The 21,204-nt window shown below is 45.4% G+C and overlaps 8 protein-coding genes across 8 annotated transcripts; 4 read left to right on the top strand and 4 right to left on the bottom strand.

Annotated features, from left to right (window-relative positions):
• Positions 1 to 100: 100 nt before the first annotated feature.
• On the top strand, positions 101 to 1,087 carry J4E83_005927 (uncharacterized protein; the record flags this gene model as incomplete). The annotated part of the gene is made up of 1 exon (XM_049332843.1): positions 101 to 1,087. The coding sequence occupies one exon, from the start codon at positions 101 to 103 to the stop codon at positions 1,085 to 1,087; it is 987 nt and encodes a 328-aa protein (XP_049188085.1).
• A 169-nt stretch (positions 1,088 to 1,256) lies between these two features.
• J4E83_005926 (uncharacterized protein) lies at positions 1,257 to 3,764 on the bottom strand (the record flags this gene model as incomplete). The annotated part of the gene is made up of 2 exons (XM_049332842.1): positions 1,257 to 1,309; positions 1,763 to 3,764. The coding sequence occupies 2 exons, from the start codon at positions 3,762 to 3,764 to the stop codon at positions 1,257 to 1,259; spliced, it is 2,055 nt and encodes a 684-aa protein (XP_049188084.1).
• A 291-nt stretch (positions 3,765 to 4,055) lies between these two features.
• J4E83_005925 (uncharacterized protein) lies at positions 4,056 to 5,000 on the bottom strand (the record flags this gene model as incomplete). The annotated part of the gene is made up of 1 exon (XM_049332841.1): positions 4,056 to 5,000. The coding sequence occupies one exon, from the start codon at positions 4,998 to 5,000 to the stop codon at positions 4,056 to 4,058; it is 945 nt and encodes a 314-aa protein (XP_049188083.1).
• Positions 5,001 to 5,528: 528 nt separating this feature from the next.
• On the bottom strand, positions 5,529 to 7,172 carry J4E83_005924 (uncharacterized protein; the record flags this gene model as incomplete). Its single annotated transcript, XM_049332840.1, has 1 exon — positions 5,529 to 7,172. The coding sequence occupies one exon, from the start codon at positions 7,170 to 7,172 to the stop codon at positions 5,529 to 5,531; it is 1,644 nt and encodes a 547-aa protein (XP_049188082.1).
• A 2,011-nt stretch (positions 7,173 to 9,183) lies between these two features.
• J4E83_005923 (uncharacterized protein) lies at positions 9,184 to 9,745 on the top strand (the record flags this gene model as incomplete). The annotated part of the gene is made up of 3 exons (XM_049332839.1): positions 9,184 to 9,265; positions 9,318 to 9,600; positions 9,649 to 9,745. The coding sequence occupies 3 exons, from the start codon at positions 9,184 to 9,186 to the stop codon at positions 9,743 to 9,745; spliced, it is 462 nt and encodes a 153-aa protein (XP_049188081.1).
• Positions 9,746 to 11,510: 1,765 nt separating this feature from the next.
• J4E83_005922 (uncharacterized protein) lies at positions 11,511 to 13,345 on the top strand (the record flags this gene model as incomplete). Its single annotated transcript, XM_049332838.1, has 5 exons — positions 11,511 to 11,715; positions 11,765 to 11,974; positions 12,030 to 12,291; positions 12,338 to 13,161; positions 13,215 to 13,345. The coding sequence occupies 5 exons, from the start codon at positions 11,511 to 11,513 to the stop codon at positions 13,343 to 13,345; spliced, it is 1,632 nt and encodes a 543-aa protein (XP_049188080.1).
• Positions 13,346 to 13,800: 455 nt separating this feature from the next.
• On the bottom strand, positions 13,801 to 14,619 carry J4E83_005921 (uncharacterized protein; the record flags this gene model as incomplete). Its single annotated transcript, XM_049332837.1, has 1 exon — positions 13,801 to 14,619. One exon carries the CDS (start codon positions 14,617 to 14,619, stop codon positions 13,801 to 13,803), a length of 819 nt encoding a protein of 272 aa, XP_049188079.1.
• Positions 14,620 to 15,101: 482 nt separating this feature from the next.
• Positions 15,102 to 15,679, top strand: J4E83_005920 (uncharacterized protein; the record flags this gene model as incomplete). Its single annotated transcript, XM_049332836.1, has 2 exons — positions 15,102 to 15,204; positions 15,264 to 15,679. The coding sequence occupies 2 exons, from the start codon at positions 15,102 to 15,104 to the stop codon at positions 15,677 to 15,679; spliced, it is 519 nt and encodes a 172-aa protein (XP_049188078.1).
• Between the last annotated feature and the right edge of the window lie 5,525 nt (positions 15,680 to 21,204).

Below are 21,204 nucleotides of genomic sequence, written 5' to 3'. Positions count from 1 at the left end.
TCACTAACAAACAAACCAGCGATATAACACAACTTGGAACGATCTAACACCGCCACCACATCTACAGAACGATCGAACAGACCTCTCCCGAACGACCAAAATGGCAGACCAGACTAGCCTTTCGATGACGCAGCGAGAAGACACGCCGAACCTTAACTCTCAGAAGTTCCAACACATGAAGACAGTATCCAGTCTTGCGGATGGACACCGCTACGCACTACAGTACTTCCCCGAAGAGCTGCAAGCGCTGCTAAACATAGCCTCGCTCAAGCTCGACGAGCGTGTCCCTGGTCACTTCGGCGCGATCCTAGGATGGCAGAAAGATTCTGGAGAAAAGTCTGAGCACCCACGGGTGACGATGAAACCCTTAGAGATTCTCTGGGATCTGGAACACCGTACTATAGTACTGTCCGATTCGTTTCCATTTAGTAGGAGTACTTGGAAGATTGTCGACATTAATGGCGAGGAAGCACTACCAGTATTGCGACGTGGCTACGATCTCGTACCGCCATTCTCTACTATCCTCACGGTTATTGACCATGATCACTTGGTCTTGCTGGAGGTATTCTTCCGCTACAACCTCCTGGTGCAAGGCTTTGACGACGCTATTGACAGCTTCAAGCACGACTTCTGGCTTTGTTTCGAGAAGCTTTGTCGCCATGTCGCGGAGCAAGCTTCGGCAGCCGATGCGCAAGAAAAGGAGCACGACGCGTATGAGTCTGAGAAGACGGAGGCTTCCACCCCTGCTCAGACACAAGATGCAAAGCTTGATACCCTCACCAGCGAAGTCGATACTAGCGACCGCGCACACCGAGACAGCAGTACAGCGCCGGAGACCAAGGGGGAAAAGGCGGAGGCTACCAGCGACCATATTGAAGAACAGCTCGCAAAAGCGCATGAGGAAGCAGCCGGATGGAAAAAGGCCTACGAGGGTGAGAAGAACTTTACAGTAAAACTAAGGTTTGTGTTACGTAAGCACGTGGCAAGGAAGGATGAGCTTGCTGCCAAGCTCAAAGAGCGAGAAGGGGAAGTACAAGAGTGGAAGGAGAAGTGTGAAGCCTTGTGCAAAGAGAGGCGGGAGACTTAAGTTATCTTATCCGTTTACAGATGTAGCTGGTCGCATAAAATAGGAGTGAGAGAAGGTCGGTCAAGTAATATTATCTAACGACTAGTATTGAGCACACATACTCGCTGAAGAGTTCATATTGAGCCCACATCTCGTGTTCTCGATATTGATAGCCCTGCAAACATCACAGCTACTTGAAGCCACCTTGGCCCCTACTGACCCTCACCTTATCGGGTGACAGGTCTCAATAAGTTTCACTACTTCGACCATTGCCATCATCTGCAAACCGGCGAGGCCTCCAATTGCCTCCACCGCTACTGGGCCTGCTTCTATCACCCCTGCCGTATTGTCCTCCATCACCGCCATTATCGGAGCTCTGATAACTACCTGGACTATTCATTACGGGACTAGAACGCTCTGAGCTCCTACCCCTACCAAATCCGCCTCTGTTACCAAATTCACCTCTTCCGCGGGGACTGAAAGATCCACGGCGACTGCCGGGACTCATGTCGACAGGACTAGAAGGCTTGGAACCCCGACCGCTACCGTAGCTGTTCCTGCTGTCAGGTCTACTCCTGTTAGGGTTTGGAAAGTTCCCATGGAAGCCACCTGGACTGAAACCTGCGGAACTGGGAGATCCTGGGCCTCCACGGCTTTGCGGCCGAGAAGAGATTCCCAGTGCTCTATTCTTGCAACCTGTCTCTCTCGAATGCTTGGGCCAGTCTAGATACCGCCTTCCATTGGGCAATTGGATCATGTCGACCGGGACGTCAATGTCACAGTACTTGCAAAGGGCTGTTACAGTATCAGACGTAGGGGATGGGCCAACTGGCAGTGACGATGCGTTGCTATGCGGGGTGGTCGCGCCTGAAGCATTGTTGGCCACACTAGTATCGATAGTAGGTTGTGGTTTGGGGGCAGGGGAGCCGGGGCTCTCTTGCGCTGGGGAGTTGGTTGATGAGGGCGCACTTGGAAGGCTTGCCGTTCTAGCAGCAAATCTCTGGATCTCTGGATCGAAATCTTGTTCATCGTCATCTGCCCAGCTTTTTCTTGTGGCTGGTCTTCCACTGGCCTCGACGACTGGCGCCATGGGAAGTTTCACTACAGGACTCAAGGCTTCATCAACTTCTGCGCTTTCGCCATCGGTCGTCGGTTTCCCGTCTGGGGCTGTGGGAGGTTGAGCGGCCACCTCTACCCAGCTATCATCAGGTGCAGTTCCTGACTTGTTTGATTGCTGAGGTGAGGTCGGCAACTTCGTCATATCTGGCTGCGACTCGTCTCTCTGCTCTGGAGCGTCACTAGAATTGTTGTCCTGTAGTCCTTCACCATGCTCCTCAGCTTGATCTTCACTTTCCTTTGCCTGACTGTGCTCTTCCAACGTCGCTTCTAGATCCATCTTTTGCCTCTCCAACGACTCGACTTGGCTCGTGAGACGGTCCAGCTGCTGCTTGTTCTGCACTTCATCTGCTTTCATCGTTTCGATATGGGCCTCGTTCTTTCCGATGTCTTTGGTGAGTACATCGTTTCTGACTTTTAAGTCAGCGCTCTTGAGACTCTCTGCCTTCAGCTTTTCTTTGAGATCTACGATCGCGCTCTGATCCGCTTCCGGCTGTCCCGTGTTCTCATTCAGCCCAGCGAGGCTCTCGTTTGCTTCCCTTTGCTGATCCCGTTCATGCTCAGCTGATGACAGATCATCTCGTAGTCGTTGGACTACAGCTAAATGGTTTTGGATCTCTTGTGCCATTCTTTGCTGATCACTTCGAGCTGATGATAGGCTTGTCTCTAATTCACTGACCTCCGAAGACAGACGGAGGTTCTCTTTTCTCATCTCATCTTGATCGCTCTGCGCCGTTGATAGCTTACTCTCCAATTCTTCGAGTTCAGACGACATCTGCTTCGTCTCCTCTCTCGCCGTAGTCCGATCTTTTTGAGCCAATGCCAGTCTTTCCTCTAGCCCCTCGATATCGTTCTCGTAGATTTTTATCACTTCCTCCTGCTGCTTCATCGCGGGGTCTCCATTGGCAGCCACGCGCTCCTTTTCTTGCTCAAGGATTCGTAAAGAACGTTCAGTTTGGGCGACCTGAGTTTGAAGCTCTTCATTCTGCTTGAGCAGTGTCTTGTACTCATCACTCTGCTCCTCTCCATCGGACTTGGTGGCGCGCTCAAGGTCTTCCTTCAAGCTCACGTTGGCCTGCTCTAGCTCGTCCTTTCGTTTGGTAATCTCGCTCATCTTGCTCTCCAAATTCTTTATATGTGATTTGACCGCCATAAGCTCGTTCGCATCCGCCGAGCTTACATCCGTTGTTGGCTGCACAATCGAGGGCCTCTTGACATCGTGAGTACCAGCGCCAACGGTTTGGAGATGATCACCATTTTGGCTGAGATCATTAATACGGTCGCATATAGTATTGAATCGATCGGTAGCCCCATCTGCCTTCTCACGAAGCTCGCCGATACTGGCGTTGATGGCGTTCAACTGCTGTGGTAACTGTTCGAAAGTAGCGAACCCTTCCTGCAAGATCTTTATCTGCGCATCGTGCCACTGCTTCTGCAATCCAATGTCACGAACACGGCGAATCCAGTGAAGAAGTAAGGCTCCGGAACCGAATGCAACAAAGACCGCTGCAAGAAAGACAACATCGTCGGGTGTAGTAGGCATCGCGCTGAGCGCACGTCGTGCAAAAGTGTATCTCTCCATGATTGTCGGTTTTGCTTCAAGACTAGCAGAGTTGAAACAGTGTGTCTTCATAGTCCGATCATCTACAGGATGTTGAGCGAACATATCGAGTTCATGTGAAACAAAGGCACAGCGCAATAGACAAAGGCGAAAGATTCACAAAGACGCTGCCTGAACAAAGAGGCAAGGAATGCACCCATCCTGCGGTTCTGAAAGAAGATCGATCGCGATCGCGGGTTTCAAATTCGTCGACCCGGGGGTCCAGTACAAGGACCATACTCTTTACCAAATGTGAAGTGACGCACATACGCCTCAAGTAGTCTCCGGGATGTCTGATTTCTCCAGAATCTCGTCCAACAGTTCAACGAACCTAATAGCCATCTTCTTTCCGCCCGCTTCGTTTGGCTCAACCCTCGCTGTGTAGTCATCGGCCAACTTGCCATCGAGCACCTCAAACAGCGCGCAAGGCACTATCTCCGTACCCTCAATCCGTATTGCTTTCGTCGCCATCTCGTATATCGCTCGAATGGCGGCTTGTAGCTGCCCCGGGTACGAGTTGTATCCTAGCGCCTTGAGCTGCACATCAGCCCAACTGGTCTGCCCTAGACCCGACTCGAGTGGGAAGTATATCATGCAGACGATGACGGCGCGAGGCTTGGTTTTGGCGGTAAGGCGAGCGATGTAGTCTTGGGTCTTGGTACCGAACATGTGCTTGAAGTACTGCAGTGCGCTTGCGGTACCGCTCTCTAGGCTTTTGCGTTGGGTCAGCCAGGCGAGCTGTAGCATGTGTCGTATCGTGGAAGGGTTCGGGCGCAGCGCAATGTCGTTGGCGCCAACGCTGACGATCAACACGTCGTTCGAACGAATGTTATCGCGAATGAACTCGTCGTGCGGTAGGAGTACGTCGTCGCGATCTCGAAGCATGGATTCTTCTACCGCCGTGTTAATACAAGTCGCACGATGCTCGAGCAGGCTGTTTATCCAGAACGCGACATCTGGCTTCGGAACACAAGGGTGTTTGAATGCTTTATCGTAAATGCCTGGCAGATGGGTTGGAACAATAGAACTAGTCTTGTCAACCCAGTGCTTGTTGTCAAGAGACGAATCCCCAGCCAGATATACGGTTGGTTTGTCCGGCCGTTCTGCGAGCGTCACGTTGCGGAAAGTGGCGAGGTCGTCGACAGGATGGCCCTTCCACTCGAAGTAAAAGCGGGCGCACGAAATCTTTGCCATCGCAATTGGCGATGAGGATGCCATTGTTCGCGAGATGTAGGCTGTGGTTAGGGAGAATAGGCTCCAGTCGGATGACACATGGCAGCAATACGCGACGCTGCCACTACCGCTGTCAGGTGATGTCGTCTACATATCCGAGGAGAACCGCAGAGCTTGTATAGACGCGATTTCGCGCGGTGTTGAACATCTTCGTGATGCGCGTGTGACGATAGATAATGTGGAAGCTATCGCGTCGAAGATGCGTGTGCGCGCACGGATCCCTGCACTAACGACGTCATCCGGTAGCTGGCCGAGCAGTGTCCAAATCAGGTAGGTCTTGAAAAGACGTAGCGCTGTAGATTACGGTGAGCTTTCACGGGCTTCCAACGTGTCTCGGCAAAGTTGAACGATATGGGCGAATTGGGCGACATGGGCGACTTCCATGGCGGCACGTCGAGGAGTTCAGCATTTCATCACCCATGCTTGAAAATTTGAGGGCAGCATGTTCACGAACTAAACATAGATTATTGATCTATTCAGTAAATCGAGGCGACTTGATGAAGAAAGCAATGCCTATGCTACATTGCTGTGCCGAAATGTAGCCAAAAGCTGTTCCTGCATAGCAAACTGCTCGTTTTTGGCAGCGAGCTCGTCGGCCAACGTGCGATGCGCAGGATCCAAGCACTTGGCTTGATTACGGATCTGTGCTTCCAGAGCTTCAGCATGCGCCCGATACTGATGAACGGCTTTGTCTAGCGCGACAACACGCCTGGTCTTTTCTGCATGGTCTTTCTCGACATCCTCCATGAGGGCTACGAATTGGTTGGCAATCTCTTTGGGCCCTTTGATGTCGACTTTGGAAGTCGAAGACATGGCGCTTTTGACGCGCTGGAACAAAGAGTAGTTGCGCTTGTTGCTTGGTTTGATGTTGATTGTCAAGGCCACATTGGGTAGGTCGGGTGTAGCTTGCGTGTTAGCAGCAGAAGTGGTCATCTTGAATGGTGGGTCGCTGAGGTTGTTGATGGACTTACCAAGATCGTCGAGTCCAGCTAGCATGTCAGGGTTTATTACGGACTTGTTTGCGACAATTGGCGTGCGTGGAGAGGTCGAAACGTTTTGTAGGTCGGAGAGAGTCAGTGTACATTTGTTCCTTGTTTCTTGTTCCTGATCCAGAGCCTTCAGTGTGGATATGACAGACACGAGCTTCGACTCCAACTCGGTACACTCCAGCGAAATGCTATGATTTTCTGAGGTCAAGCCTTCAACTTCCAGCTCTAGGGCACGCAGCTCGACTTTGTTGTCTTCAGGAGCGATGGGAGTAATGCAGATATTTGTCAAAGGACCAAATGAAAGAGATTGGGTTGCCGTGTCGTCGAGATCGATATCATGGAACTCGCTGGAAGCAAAATGCTGTTCGGCGCGTAAACTGCCAATGACTTCTTTGAGATGATTAATTTCGTTGTGGCGTCGCTCATTCTCATCTCTCAGTTCCCGGATACACTCCAAATCCGTAGCCTGGCCATCAGTCAGATCTGCATTAGCCTTCGCAAGATGACGAAATCCTTCTGCTTCTGCTTCGGCGGCGGCCAGTAGTTCGTGAGCATCCAGAAGCTCCTGGGATATAAGCTTTTGGTGCTCCACGCAGCCGTGCTCGTGATGCAAATCTGTTGGGCGGCAGTTGGCTAGGGGAGTCTGGGCCTCGCGGTACGCGTTTTCAGGAGGCTTGAGGTTAGATAATCGAGCTTCCAGTTGGTCAATCCTACTATCCTTGGCACCGAGTTCGGTTTGTAGCTGAGCGATGACATGTGTTGCTTCTTGGTCCTCCTTGGTACGCTTCTTCGTTGTTTTCCCACGAACAACTTCTTTTTCCATCTCGCGAAGCTTCTGCTCACTGTCTTCTCGCAGTTTGGCCATCTTGACCTCGAGGGCTTTGAAGTCTCTGGACTGTTTATTGGACGCACTGGTCATGTCATAGATCTCATCTTTCTTCTTTGCTACTTCGTTCTTGTAGAATTGGAGTTCGTGAGAAACTTCGTTACGCATGTTCGTAGCCAGAGCCGAAGAACCTTCAAGTTCGGCGACTCTCGCTCTCAGTTCTGCGACTTCCAGGCCTTGCTCCGAGAACATGCTATCATGACGCGAAGCCATGGCGATTTTCTCCTCGGGCTCATTGGGGATGAAAGGCGAAGTCGGCGGTGCTGAGTCCTGGTCAGACATCTTTACACTGCTCGTACCCACGCGGAGGCTTTTGGTCGGAAAGTCTAGGTCAATCCATGGATGTGCACTTTAGTCCAGCAGGTCTCGCGTTGTAAATTCAGGCGAACACCATATCGCTTCATTGTACTCGTCACAGGGTACTGGTGCACAACACAAGAGCTCTTCTACCATATCCTCGCGGTATGTTGTAGCAACAATGCAACAGCGAAACTGTTGCTAGAGCTGGACGACCTGTTGCATCACGGGCCGCGGCGATGTTGGTTGCGCTAGGTATCCTCATGCCACTATAGGTCAGCGAACATCATTCGATAGAGGCTGACGCTTCACATAGCCTCACGACTCCGTGATGATATGCCGCTGTACGTTCGTTGAAGGACATTGACCCGGTTCGTTGCATCGATTTGGTGAATTGGTCAGAGCCGGGCCATGGAATGCACCTCTGTGCATCTCGCAGCGCACTGCAAATGTTGAAGAACTACAAAGCCAGCAGTCTAGTAGGCCTCTAATGTTTCTAATGTTTTAACGTAATTTTATTGCTAAGACGCTAGTCTCTAAGTAGGTTTTCTCCTATAATTTTATATTAGTATTTTATTATTTCTACTAACTTATATCTACTAGCTACTCTAAGCTACTACTATTTTAGCCTATTAAATTACTTACTATACTTAGTAATAATAGCGTTTATAACTATAAGTATTATATTATTAGTAGTAAGTAGCTAGTTTATATTTATAAGAGTTAAGTTTACTAGTATTTATAATAGTAAGTTATTTAAAGCGTTAATCTCTAGCTATATAATATTAACGTTATTATACTAGCTAATTACTATATTTTATTAGTAGTAATTACTTTAATACTTCTAGCTATTTTACTTAAACTAATCTTATAGTATAAGAAAATAACTAGCTTAATATAGTAGCTATCTTTAAAGTACTCTACTACTAGCGTATATATTTTTTTTACTTTATCTAAGTTATTAATAGAATAATATTTTAGTACTAAAAGTAAGCGTAGCTTAGTATTAGTAAAAGCTAAGCTTAGAAGCTAATATAGTATTACTATAATAAAGAATTTAGATTTAGATAAAGATAAATAATATAGTAATAGTACTTTATATACTTAAACCTTAACTATAGTTTTATAGTATAAGCTATCTTATTATAAAGTTATTTTAAAGACTTATTACTATACTATAAATATATATAAAGATGTACTAGCTTAGACTTAGTTATTAGTAAATTATAGTTATTATATATTTAACTACTTAATATACTATTAAAGTTATTATAATTAGATTATTACAAGACAAGCGCGTAAACAAGAAGATATAGTCTAGTAGGCGGTGTATACGTGATGCGGCGCTGCGCTGCATCTGCCGTGTTGCCGGCATACCCTTGGCCGCGTCACGTCGCAGGCTGTGGAAAATGAAACCGTGCACCGCCACATATGTTTGACGACGCTGCCCAAACACCGAGCGTGGGACCTTTGTGTTGAAACAAGACGCTCGACGCGTCCGAAAATAAAGCTGTCAAGTTACAGATTATTTTGAGATGAAGGAACGCAAAGATTGATTGCTGTGCGGGGGACAAGGCCGGGACAAAGAGGAGAAGATGCGAGAAGGTTGTGCAACACGTCGCATCGCCAGCGGCACTAAGAGCTGGGATCGCGGCGACTGACCAATCATGGACGCGACATGTGGCTCCCTGATCATGCGCCACTGCGAGTGACGTCGGTTTCAGGGAAATCAAGAAGGGACAAGGTCGTGGCAGCATCATCGCCTGCCAGCCTGTGCGGAGGCATAAAGAACCAGGCCGCCGCTGTGTTGCAGGCCTCATCGAGCCTCTCTACACTCAACTGCTGCAAACAACAAATACCATCGACTCTCGGTAGCGAAGATATCTGCAGCCACAATCTGCCTACCCGCTCCGTAGCCCCTGCAGCCATCCATCGCGTAGCCCCTGCAGCCATCCATCGCGTAGCCGTACCTAGGTAGCGCCTCTCTACTATCAAAATGGTCGCACCCGCTCTTGTCCTAGGCCTGCGCGGCGTACAAGTCGTCTTCAGCATCATCGTGCTGGGTCTTACAGCCTACAGTATGTTGCACACGGACCATTCGATGCCGTAGCGTTACTGACATGTCTTCAGTTGTCGATGCCTACGTCACCTGGGTGCCGGCGAGCGTCGCCTTCATGCTCTTCACCTCCATCTGGACCCTCCTGGCTGTCGCATATCTCGTCCTCGCACCAGCTCGCTTCCCCGCTGCAGCCCACAAGTTTGCCATTGGCGGAGTTGAGTTCATTACCATGATCTTCTGGTTCGCCGCTTTCGTTGCAGTGGCCACTCGATGGGGTAACAACTGGTGGGCTGGCCGCCAAGGCACCTTCTACAGCTGCGGAGTCGCTGCGATCGTCTTCTCTGCTTTCAACTGGTATGGAACCTGAATTCTCACCCGCGACTGTGTACTGACATACCACAGGGTTACCTTTGTTGCTTCGACCGTGCTTGCGGCGCTGCACATCCGCAGCTCCCCCAGGAATGACACCGCTCCTGCGCCGAACATGGCCGGCGTCTAAACGACGAATCTCTGTCGCGCGATACGGTCCAGACCAGCTGTTGGTCTTATAACTCATGATACCCATATCTTTCCTAATCTTACTCTTGTACACGCGGTTAGAATGTAATGTCCAGCGTAGCGTTCGTGTTGTGTACGGTGCGTCCGAACCCCCGATACCACGTTTATGATACATGCTCTTAAAGCGTACTGAATAATGAGATTCTTGACTTTGATCTACTAGTTACCGATGTCAGCTACAGTTTTGGTGATGATTGCCACGACGGGTCTGCGGCAACCGCGACAGACAGCGCCCCACCTTTAGCGACGCCGCCGGCCACCGACCTGGAGATCATCGACCCTGCTTGGAGCAATCGACGCTTACTGCAGAACTTTGTCAACTCCAGATATTCGCATCTCACCTCACTCAAGCCGTTTTCCTTTTTTGCTGCCTCCCCCAAAGATGCGTCGGCTGCAAACAAGCGGTGCGCTACCCGACGCGAGTCATCGTTTCCTCTTCTACGCATCCATGCGAATCAGCAACGAAGCCAGCGCTGGTCGTAGGCCCTTGGCCAATGCCGCATTTACGACTACCACCTGCCAAGTTTCCGGGAAGTCTGGCCGACAGTTGAAGCGCGTACCGTGGATGCCGTTCATGCTCAGCAACAAGAGGGAATGCCTTGTGGAGATCTCTTACCTTAAGTACCGCTTCGCTGGGATGCGGTACATCCGACTCTTCCTGAGTGCTGTTGGACATTGATGAAGCACCCACCAGGAATCAGGATTACCATGCATTGGAGCTAACCTACCCCGGGAAGGACTCGGTGGCTGGCCCACTCACTCTATCTGTCTCGCGTGCATGTTCGGAGCAATCCCACGCGCTTCCCGTCGATGAAGTACCCACACACGGACATATTGCTTCAAGAACATCAAGCTACGGGCTTGGTCTAGTTGGTTGTGGACTCTATACGAATTTGATTGCCATGCTGACGCCCCGACGCTGTCCCAGGGCGTGATACTCGTGCATCAACCCCCGCCTGTCGCTTCGGTAGCTACGACACGAGCATTTGCCGCGTTCAAGCCATCGCTACCGCTTAATCCTCCTGATATTCGCGCTTAGTGCGTGCGCCTCTGGATCATCATGAGCCGAAGCTGGATGCTTGTATCATGGGACTGGACATGATCTTCAAGTCCTGGCAATACAACTGTTCTCTGCAGGGCGTGATCTGACAAGCAAATCATCACACGTCCCATCAATTTGTAGTTGGACCCCAAATATGTTCGTGCCTTGCGAGATTGACCGTTAATTCGCCATAGGACAAGATCCACGGTGTCGGGTCAACATTTCCTGTCCGTGCCGTCGGAAGAGCACAACTAGGCGCTGCCTCGCTAAAAGTGCCACTGCAACTTCGAAGTGCAACACGAGAGCAGGTCACGTACCAGCCAACAGGTTAAACACAGGCTCGAAAACTGCACTTGCAAGCAGCAAGGCGTTCGTTCGGGCTCTTGTGAGCTTTGTTCGGGATGATTAACACCCGATAATTGGAGGAACAAGCCCAATTTAACCGGCTGCCAAGGTATGCAGCCAACGCGCCGCGACGCTTACCCAATATAAGATGCAAGTTCGGTATTACGGTCGTGTTCTCCGCCTTAGCCTAGGTAGGCTACGGAGCATCTGGGGTAAAGAGCCGGGGTAGTGGAGTGCCCTTGGGCCACGCCGTATTATAAAGGGTAAACCCCGATCTGCTCGAGCACCAGCAGCCTCCAGCGCTTCCAACACCGGCATCATGGGTCTCCTCAAAGCTCAGGATGGTACTTCCGACCCCATCATCACCCGCATGGTGGAGCAGGACAAGGTGCGATGGTGGAAGAAACCGAATCTGCGCATCATGTACATCTGGCTCTTCTGCTGCTGCATGGGTGTTGAGATTACCTCTGGTTTCGACTCTCAGCTCATCGGCACACTTCAGTTTTCCGTTCCATTTAACACATGTAAGTCAAAACTGTTGCAGCTTTAGATCCACAAAGCTGACAGCCTCAGATTTCGGAGAAGGCTACAAGGACTCAGATGGCGAAGCCAGCATCGAACCCAAGATCATCGGTTTCATGTCCTCATGCTACCAGCTCGGTTCCATTCTTGCAGTTCCGGTCGCACCCTGGTTGAGCCAAAAGTACGGTAGACGCATGTCTATCTTCGTTGGTTCCGTCATTATGGTTATCGGCGCTTTGTTGCAAGGTTTCGCTCAGCACAGTACGTACACAAGTCATACACATATACAGTGGCGATGTATCTAACGCATCATCAGTTGGGATGTACATCATCGCACGTATGCTGCTTGGTTTCGGTATCCTCTTCGCCATCGTCTCCGGTTCTTCCTTGATCGGAGAGTTGGCTTACCCCAAGGAACGCCCATTCATGACCTCGCTCTTCAACGCATCTTACTTCATCGGTTCCATCCTTGCCGCTGCCATCTCAATCAAGACAACGGAGATGGTTGGAAACTGGGGCTGGCGAGCACCATCTCTGCTGCAGATTTGCCCGTCCATCCTCCAAATTTGCACTGTTTTGTACGTTCCTCCGAACGATTTTAGAGTCCCGCACTGACTTTACTAGCCTGCTACCCGAGAGCCCACGTTGGCTTGTCAGCCGTGATCGCGACGATGAAGCTTTCGCCGTTTTGACCAAATACCATGCCGAAGGCGACGCCAACTCCATCCTCGTACAAGCCGAGATGGCCCAGATACGATCCACAATCAAACTCGAGATGGAGAACTCAAGCCGCTCGTGGATGGATATGGTTCGTACACCTGGTATGCGACGCCGTGTCTTCATTTCTTGCTTCCTTGGTCTCTTCACCCAGATGAGCGGAAACACTTTGATCTCGTACTACCAGAATCTTCTATTCAAGATGATGGGATACACCACCAAGTACGCCAAGACGCGCATCAACATCGCCAACCAATGCTGGAGTTTGATCAACGGTGTCACCATCGCTCTCGTCGTCACTCGATTCCGCCGTCGCTGGATGTTCATGCTTTCCGCTGGATCCATGACCATGGTCTTCATGGCCATGACCATCGCTTTCCAGCGTCTCCAAGTCGCCGATGCCAACGGCACCAAAAACCAGGCTGCGCAAATCGCCTCGCTCGTCTTCTTCTTCGCATACTCGCCCTGCTACAACATCGGTAACAACTCGCTCACATACACCTACCTCGTCGAACTCTTCCCCTACGCCCAGCGTACCATGGGTATCGGTGTGGAGCAAATGTTCGGCAAGCTCGCCGGATTCTTCTCCGTCTACGTCAACCCTATTGCTCTTGACGCGATTCAGTGGAAGTACTTTGCCATTTACTGCGGATGGATCACATTCGAGTTCTGCTTCGTCTACCTCATGTACCCTGAGACGTACAACCGCACGCTCGAGGAGCTTGCTTTCTGTAAGTATATGATGAAGACGACTTGTATCGAGCTACAACTAACTTGTTCGCAGTGTTCGAAGACAAGGAGTTTGCCGACGAGGCTGTCAGGGCTGTCGAGAAGACCGTCAACCACGGTCACGACGACGGAACGGTTACCGAGCACGGCAAGATGGAGACTACTACCATCGAGCGCACTGCTTAACCCGTGTCTTGTCAATAGTCTGTCGCTGTCCATCACTCTTCGCTACATAGAGTACGCGCCCGAAGCTATTGTTGCTTCGGTGAATCTAAACAAGTTTCGCGTCCACGATTATGCCGATTGCTTAATGTTGATGTCCCTTACTTTTTTATATATCACGCTTTTCAGAAAATGCGCGTCAATCTAATAGTGATAAAAGAACCAGGATGATAAAAACTGATGTAGGTAGCGCTATGGTTGCGACAAGCATTCCAAGGTTGGTGGCGGAACTCAGGTCTTGACGCCACGGAATTTCGATTCGCCGCGCCACACTAAGCTCGTCCAGCACACGCCACCCGCCATCTCAACCTTGAACTTCATCATCCCTCATTTTCACCTTTTTTCATTGTCCTTTGTTTGCTCATGTCATTTTTTTCCGGACATGGCATGGCCCTCACCATCCTCTTCACTCTACTATTTCACACGTCGATTTCATCTTCTTCCGTATTCTCCTCGGTCCTGACTCGTACATTACTCTCCAGCTCGGCGAATACAACATCTTCGTCATGATCAGCTAGCTCTCTTTCACCGATGTCTAGATGCGCTTTCTCTGGGTCTACAGGTCTTCCTTTGAACTCTTTGCCTTTCCCTCGCCTTGCGCTGTGATGCATGTTCTCTTCTTCTCGTGCTCTGAGAGCGTCGAGATCTTTGAGCCGTTGGCTGAAACGCGTAGTTCGTGCAGACGGCTTCGTTTTGGTCTTGGGTGAAGACATGTCTGGGGTTTTCTCAGCCACAGTGTTATTCCTCGCTTCTTCGATGCGCGTTGAAATATCTGTGTGGGTATCAGTCGAACTTGCAGACTGGGCTACATCAGAATCGTCTTTTTCTGAGTCCACTTCAGATCCGGCATCTTCAGGGCTCTCATCGTCTTGGTCCTCATCTTCGGGATTCTCGTCGTTCGTATCGCCTTCACCGTCACTATCCGAGTCGCTGGTAGTACCGTAGAGCACGTGTTCTACTGCTCTGAACTCTATCCTCATTCTGTGAAAGTACCATCGATTCGCATCGGCGTCGTGCTTCTTATCGATCCTTGTCTTCCAGCCCACCATCGCATCACGGAATGTTGTGTAAACAGCATCGGTGCGGTCTACAATGGGTTCTGTATTCTCCAGAGCGTAGAGGAGGTGCGCAACGGTCTCTTTGATCGGTTTAGTAGTGCAATTTTTGTGGTAAAGATTGAAAGCTTCTATGTCTCTTCTAAAGTCAATCGGTGGAGTAGGTTGCGTGAAGGTAGACATCTGAACAAGCTTGTGTAGATCTTACGCCTCTTCAAGAAGGTTATGGGGATCGCTCAGCTAAGTAGAAACAAGGCTATGTATGAGGGTAAGGTCAACATGTTTGCTGCTTACAACACTTCCAGGGTCGTCAAAGCCGTACATATAGTGAACAATGAGCACATCAAAGTTCAATGCATAGCGCGTCCGAATGTCGCAATCAACTAGTAGCATGAGACTGTATTCTGCATGGTACTGATAGACAGATAAGTAATCCAACGATGGAGCGATGAGCTCAGACCGAGCAGCACAGAATGCAAACGAAACTGGCGGTTACCATGGGGACGTGCCCAGGTGAAGAGAGCGAACTCTACCTTTGCAAATTGCGCGTCGTCAAGCGACCTCCACAACAACCTCACGCCTGCCTCAAAATTTCTTGAAATTTTCGTGGCTCACATACTGATCCGATACTCTCCAGACTCTCATCTCGCCGATCCAATATCATCATGATGGATCTAGCATCCCAACTTCACGAGCAGTTCCGCCTCAGCGGAGGGCAGTCGTTTCTGGCCCAGAACGAGATCGAGGCCACCTTCGCGGTGTTGTACGGTGCGCATTCTCTGAGCATTCGACATTTGTCTTGTCCGCACACTAACATCAAGTTCTAGGCGAGTCCACCGAGAAGGACCGAACCGACTTCGACCTGCTGTTCCGCGGTCTGAACCAGGACATCTGGGACCTACAGCACGAGCTGTCGGTGAACACAGTTGGGTGGTGGTGGGCCGGGGTCGCAGCATCCCGTCTGTACGACCGCCTGAACGGGTACATGGACAAGAGGGTCAGGGCATTGGCGAACGGCAGCCCCATCCTCGTCAAGGGCTTGCCTCCGACCATGCCAGGTCCGATGCTGTCGAAGTGGGCGAGCGACTACGTCGCCAACTCCCCTGCACCCGCCGCGCCTCTTTCCGCAACACCTCTGGAGAGCAGGAGGATCCCCGGGGAGACGAAGACTGCTCGCCGAGCCCGCGCTCGTCGTGAAAAGCGACAGCGTGAGGCAGCCGCTCTGACCCAGGCTGGTGCATAGTACGCTGGTGGGCGGCGCTGGCGACTACATGTCGGCCTCAAGATCAGGATACTCAAGCTGTGTAGATGATAAGTACACTACGTAGTCCCATACCATACCCGGACTTACCTCACTGTCCAAGGTTAAGCATTCTCATGTGCTTCCCTATCTTTCCTCGCTTTTCTCAATCTAATGTACTCCTCCAGTGTGATCTTCCGCACAGCTGGAATAGTTACATCCTCAGTAGCAGTAATATTCGTCGCACTAACATTGCTGCCTGGCGCTAGCTTTATTGCAGCTTTAGCTACATATTACAATTTATTCTACAGCTTTAGTTGTTAGAAGAAATCGCTTCTTATTAGCCTATTAAGCTTATGTCTTATTAGACGAAACACTGCTAAGATGTTAGTACGCCTCTATTAAGTTAGAGTGCATATTATGTAACAAACTTTATTACAATAACAATAACAGCCTAGCGCAGCTATAAAAAAAAAAGCTCTCTGCAAGAGCTGCTAAGAGCCCGCTAGAGGCAATGCTCTCTATAGAAGGCTCTCTGTAGAAGACTAGCGAAGCTGTAAGCCTCTACGTAGTAGAATTAGAATATATTCTCTAAGTTAGCGTTAGAAAGAGTAACAGAAAGGTTAACAATAATAATATTAATAGTAGTAATAATAACTAGAGCATTATATTTATGCTAACATTACATAGATCTTCTTTCTATATTAGTAGAAGTAAGAAAGACGTAAACTTAATCTCTATTATAGTATCTAAGAACACCTTGCTCTCTCTAAGATAATCTATTTTAATATCTTCTCTTCTCTCTCTAGAAATTCTAGTAGTAGTAACAGCTCTTTCTTCTCTAGTAATATACATCTAGCTTAGCTTCTTCTCTAACTAATTAACTTTCTTTACAAATAAAACGCTATAGCTATAGTGCTCTAAACTCTCTCTATTTATAGAAAGTCTTATAAAGCCTCTAGAGAAGCTCTTAGTAAAGCTACTAGAGAGGCCTAGCTAGTAGGCTAATATCTCTATAAAATAAGAAGTGCCTTATAGAGCTCTTAGAGAGCCTCTAGAGAAGTCTAGCTAGTAGGCTAATATCTTTTTTAAAGATTTAAGAACTTAGCGTTAAGAAGTATAAGAAGTACTTTCTAGAATATACGCTAAAGAAAATAGACGTTAGCCTAAGTAGAGAAGTAATATGTGTCTTCTTCTCTTAGTAGTAACTAGCTACAAGAGAGAGATAAACTAAGCCTAAATAGAAGAGAGACAAACTAGAACTAGAGTTGCCTTCTTTCTCTCTAAGAGTTAGAGCTACTCTCTCTCTAGAGCTAGAGCTACTCTCTACCTCTAAGACTGCCTCTACTCTTTCTCTAAAGCTAAGGCTACTTCTCTTCTCTAAGGCTGCTACAGCTCTTCTCTAAGTTCTCTACTATCTACCTAGATAACGTTTAATAACATAGCTAACTACCTAACTTTAACTAGGTTAGAGGCTAGTTTAACCTCTAGTGCTAGGCGCTCTTAACGCCTAATTTTAAAGCTAACGTCTTTCTATATATAGCCTCTAACACTCTACTACTATAGTTCTTACTCTCTCTTAGGTAGTTAGTCTTTGTAAAGAGAGCGTATCTAAGAAGTCTCTAGCTAGTAGAGCTCTAGCAAATAACATTCTTAAAGAAGTAGTTATCTAATACTCTTTTAGCTAGCAAAGTTCTTATAAATAATATTCTTAAGAGACGCTTTAGGCTAAATAGCTTTTAACTTAAATAGAAAAGAGCTATTACTTACCTACTTAAATAGAAAAGAGCTATTACCTACCTACTTAATAGAGGTAGCACAGTTATTATATTCTCTACTAAAGAGAATCTTCTACTATCTAACCTAAGTTAAGCCTTCTACGCGCTAGAACTAGTAGGTTCTTTCTACCTCTAAGCCTGCTATTACCTCTAAGCCTACTACTGCCTAGTTACTATTAGAAACTTCTATTAATATAAGAGTACAACTCTAGTAGAGTAGTCTACTCTTTTCTAAAATATACTAAGCTAAGCCTTCTATAGATAGTAGCACTAAGCTAAGCCTTCTACGCGCTAGAAGCTGTAGGTAGTTTCTACTCTTAAGCCTACTACTACTTACCTCTAAGCCTACTGCTGCCTCTAAGCCGCTACTACCTCTAAGTCTTTACCTTCTCTTTGTGTTGTATAAAACTAGATACTTCTATTTATATCTTTTTAATATTTACCTACCTATATACATATATACCTAGCTTAGAGTTAATAGCTTTTAAGCTAGAAGTAAGTTTATTCTTCTTTATACTATAGTCTTAAGGTATACTAACTTTCTTCTTAGGCTTAATAGTAAGTTCTCTATTAGTTAGCCTTAAGTAACGTAGTAAAGCAAGAGCTTAGAGAGACCTGCGTTGCTTAAGGCCTTCTAGATATTACTAATAAAAGCTCTATATATAGCACTATACTAAATAGTTAGAGGCTATTAGCTAATATACCTACTAACCTCTTTTATACAGCGCGCTAAAGAGCTACTATATATAAGTAATAGTAATACAATTCTACTATTACGCGCTATCTTAGTTATCTAAACTAACTTTATATAAACTAATAACTAGTAGTATAATAGCTAGAATATAATAGTATACTCTACTACGTTACTCTTACTACTCTTACTACCCTGCCTTATAGCTGCTCTACTTTCTCTTTTCCCTCTCTTCTACCTCTTACTCTTTACTACTATAATAGTAAGTCTAGTATAAGAGAGAAGGTTCTAAGTAAGATAGTATATTTAGAAGAAAGCACTAGTATACTATAGAGCGCTACTATTCTACTATACTAGTAGCAAGAGATGTAGACAAAGCTTAAGCTTATAAACACTAGCGTAATAGATAATAGTAATAAGTATAGTAATAAATTTAATAATATAAAGTTTCTTAATACTATAATATAGGCTAAGAAAGAGAATACAACTATCTTAGAGGCTCTCTTCTTCTCTTATTCTCTCTCTTCTTAATTAAACCTACTTATACCTATATTATTAAGATGCCTTCTAAGAGATTTTCTAGTTTTCTAGATAAGAAGACTAAGCTACTAGCTATAGCCTTTCTAAGCTCTATTACTACTATACTCTTACTACTATACTCTTGCTACTATGCTCTTGCTGCTATACTCTTACTACTATACTCTTGTAGTTCTACTCTCTATACCTAAGATTACTAAGAAGATACTACACTACTAGCTATTACCTTATGTCTCTACTTTAACGCTAACGCTGTTTGTATATTTCTAAACGTTTCTAATAGTATTCTAGCTACAGCTAATAAGTCTAATACTAAGAAGAAAGCTTCTACTAGCAAAGAGAAGAATATTCTATTCTTTTCTAGTTATACTAACTATCTTCTAAATAAACTACTATAGATTAGTCTTATAGAACTTAATATTAGTAGTAGCGCTCTTAAGTAACTACGTTTTTTTCTTAAGAGTTAATACCTACTTACGCAGCTTAATAGACTTCTAGTATTACTTAGTAGAGTTCTTAAGGTTATAATAACAAGCTAAGTATAAGACGTTAGTTAAGGTATTATAGTAACTAAGAGAGACTTAAAGTTAATATAATAGTAATTACTATAGCTAATATATAATATCTTCTATATACTATTCTCTATATACTATAATAATATATATTGTAGTGTACTAACACTATATATTACTAAGTTATTCTAGCTACCTACCTAATTGCCTAGCTACCTAGCTACCTATTAATCTTATACTATAACCTAGCTACTAGTAATACTCTAGCCTATAAAGCTCTTACGTTATACTATTATTATAATTTCTATTATTACTTAGAGAATAAGCTAGAATATATTCTATTTAGGTAATTTACTATTCTTCTTACTATTCTTATTACTATTCTTATTACTTATTACTATAGACTTTTTAAGGCGCTAGCAGACTATATAAATAGCTTATCTACCTCTATCTCTTCTACTCTCTCTTCTTACCTTTCTTAATACTTTTACTCTAACTTATATTACTTTACTAACTCTAACTTTAACTACCTTAGTAGCTCTAGTTTTAGTAATTTAGAGTACTATTAAGCTCTAATACTAAGCTCTAGCTCTCTATTAAGACTTCTAACTCTACTTAAGGTAGTAATATAATATATAGAGGTATCTATCTCTACCTTTCTTACCTACTAATCTACTACCTTAGTATTAATAATGCTTTATCTATAAAGCTGCGTCTCTATTAGAGTATATACTAGTAACTTAGAGAGTTACTTCTATATAGTAGACTAGCTTATCTATTAGTACTTAAGAGTTATAGTATTATATTACTATTAGGTATAGTCTTAGATATAGTTATGTATTGCCTTTTAGCTTACACTTTTTTTGCCTTTAGTATCTTTTACTTACTTTAATAAGCTCTTTAAAGCCTCTTATTAACTAAGCTAATATTAAAGCCTTTCTTTAACTAAGCTATACTAGATCTTAAGTAGACTTAATTATCTATCTTATAGTAATAACTATTAATAAGCATTCTTCTAGAGATATTAATAAACTATCTCTCTAGAGATAGTGTAGACTTATACTAAGAGATTAAACACTCTATAGAGTATAGTACATTACTAAGAGATTAAATACTCTATAGAGTGTAGTATATTACTAAGAGATTTAACACTCTATAGAGTGTCTTTTTACTAGCCTACTTACTTTAACTTAAGAGTTTATAGTATTTATCTTTTAATAAGTATTACTTTAATTAATAGTTATCTCTAAATAGATAGTTTAGTAGCTTTACTTCTTTATAAGTTAGTTTTAGCTAGCTTCTATTAGTTCTCTAGTATCTTACTTTATACTACTAGGTAAGCGCTACGTTAGAGAATACGTCTAACTAATAATTATTCTTAGACCTCTACTAGTACTACCTTCTAGCTACTATTTAGAACTATTATACTCTATATATAGCTTATAATAGATAGAGAAGAGCGCTAGAATTTGTTTCTAGCGTTCTAGAAAGTTTTTAACCTAAAGGTATTTATTATTAGACTTTACACTTTACTAGGCTAATAAAGAACACTATTACTATACTAACTACTATTATAACTACGTAATTACTTTACTATTTATATTATAATAGCGTAATTACTTATATTATAACTATATAATTACTTATATTACAACTACGTAAATATAGTAAATATACAATTCTATAATAGCGCGTTATAGTATATAGGTAGTAAACACTTGCCTATAACATAAAATAATATTACGCCTACTTACTTGCTTAATTTCTATATTACAAATTAGTTCTAAGTTATAGACTTATTAACGTAACTACTACTATTTATATATACTTAGTCTATATTCTTCTTTAATAGTTCTTATAATAGCGTCTATTACAGGCGCGTAACTACTACTAGGTCTCTCTCTAGATAGTAATTCTCTAGATAGTCTCTCTTTCTCTTTCTCTTAGCTAGAACTAGTACTACCTATAAGAAAGTGTTCTAAGCGCAATTACACTTATTACCTTACTACG

This window comes from Alternaria metachromatica (genome assembly GCF_023757995.1).
Source record: "Alternaria metachromatica strain BMP 0045 chromosome Unknown scaffold_12, whole genome shotgun sequence".
In the NCBI taxonomy this organism is placed as follows: Eukaryota; Fungi; Ascomycota; class Dothideomycetes; order Pleosporales; family Pleosporaceae; genus Alternaria; species Alternaria metachromatica.
The sequence above is the reverse complement of the archived record's forward strand: the minus strand, read 5'-3'. Positions and strand labels throughout refer to the sequence as shown.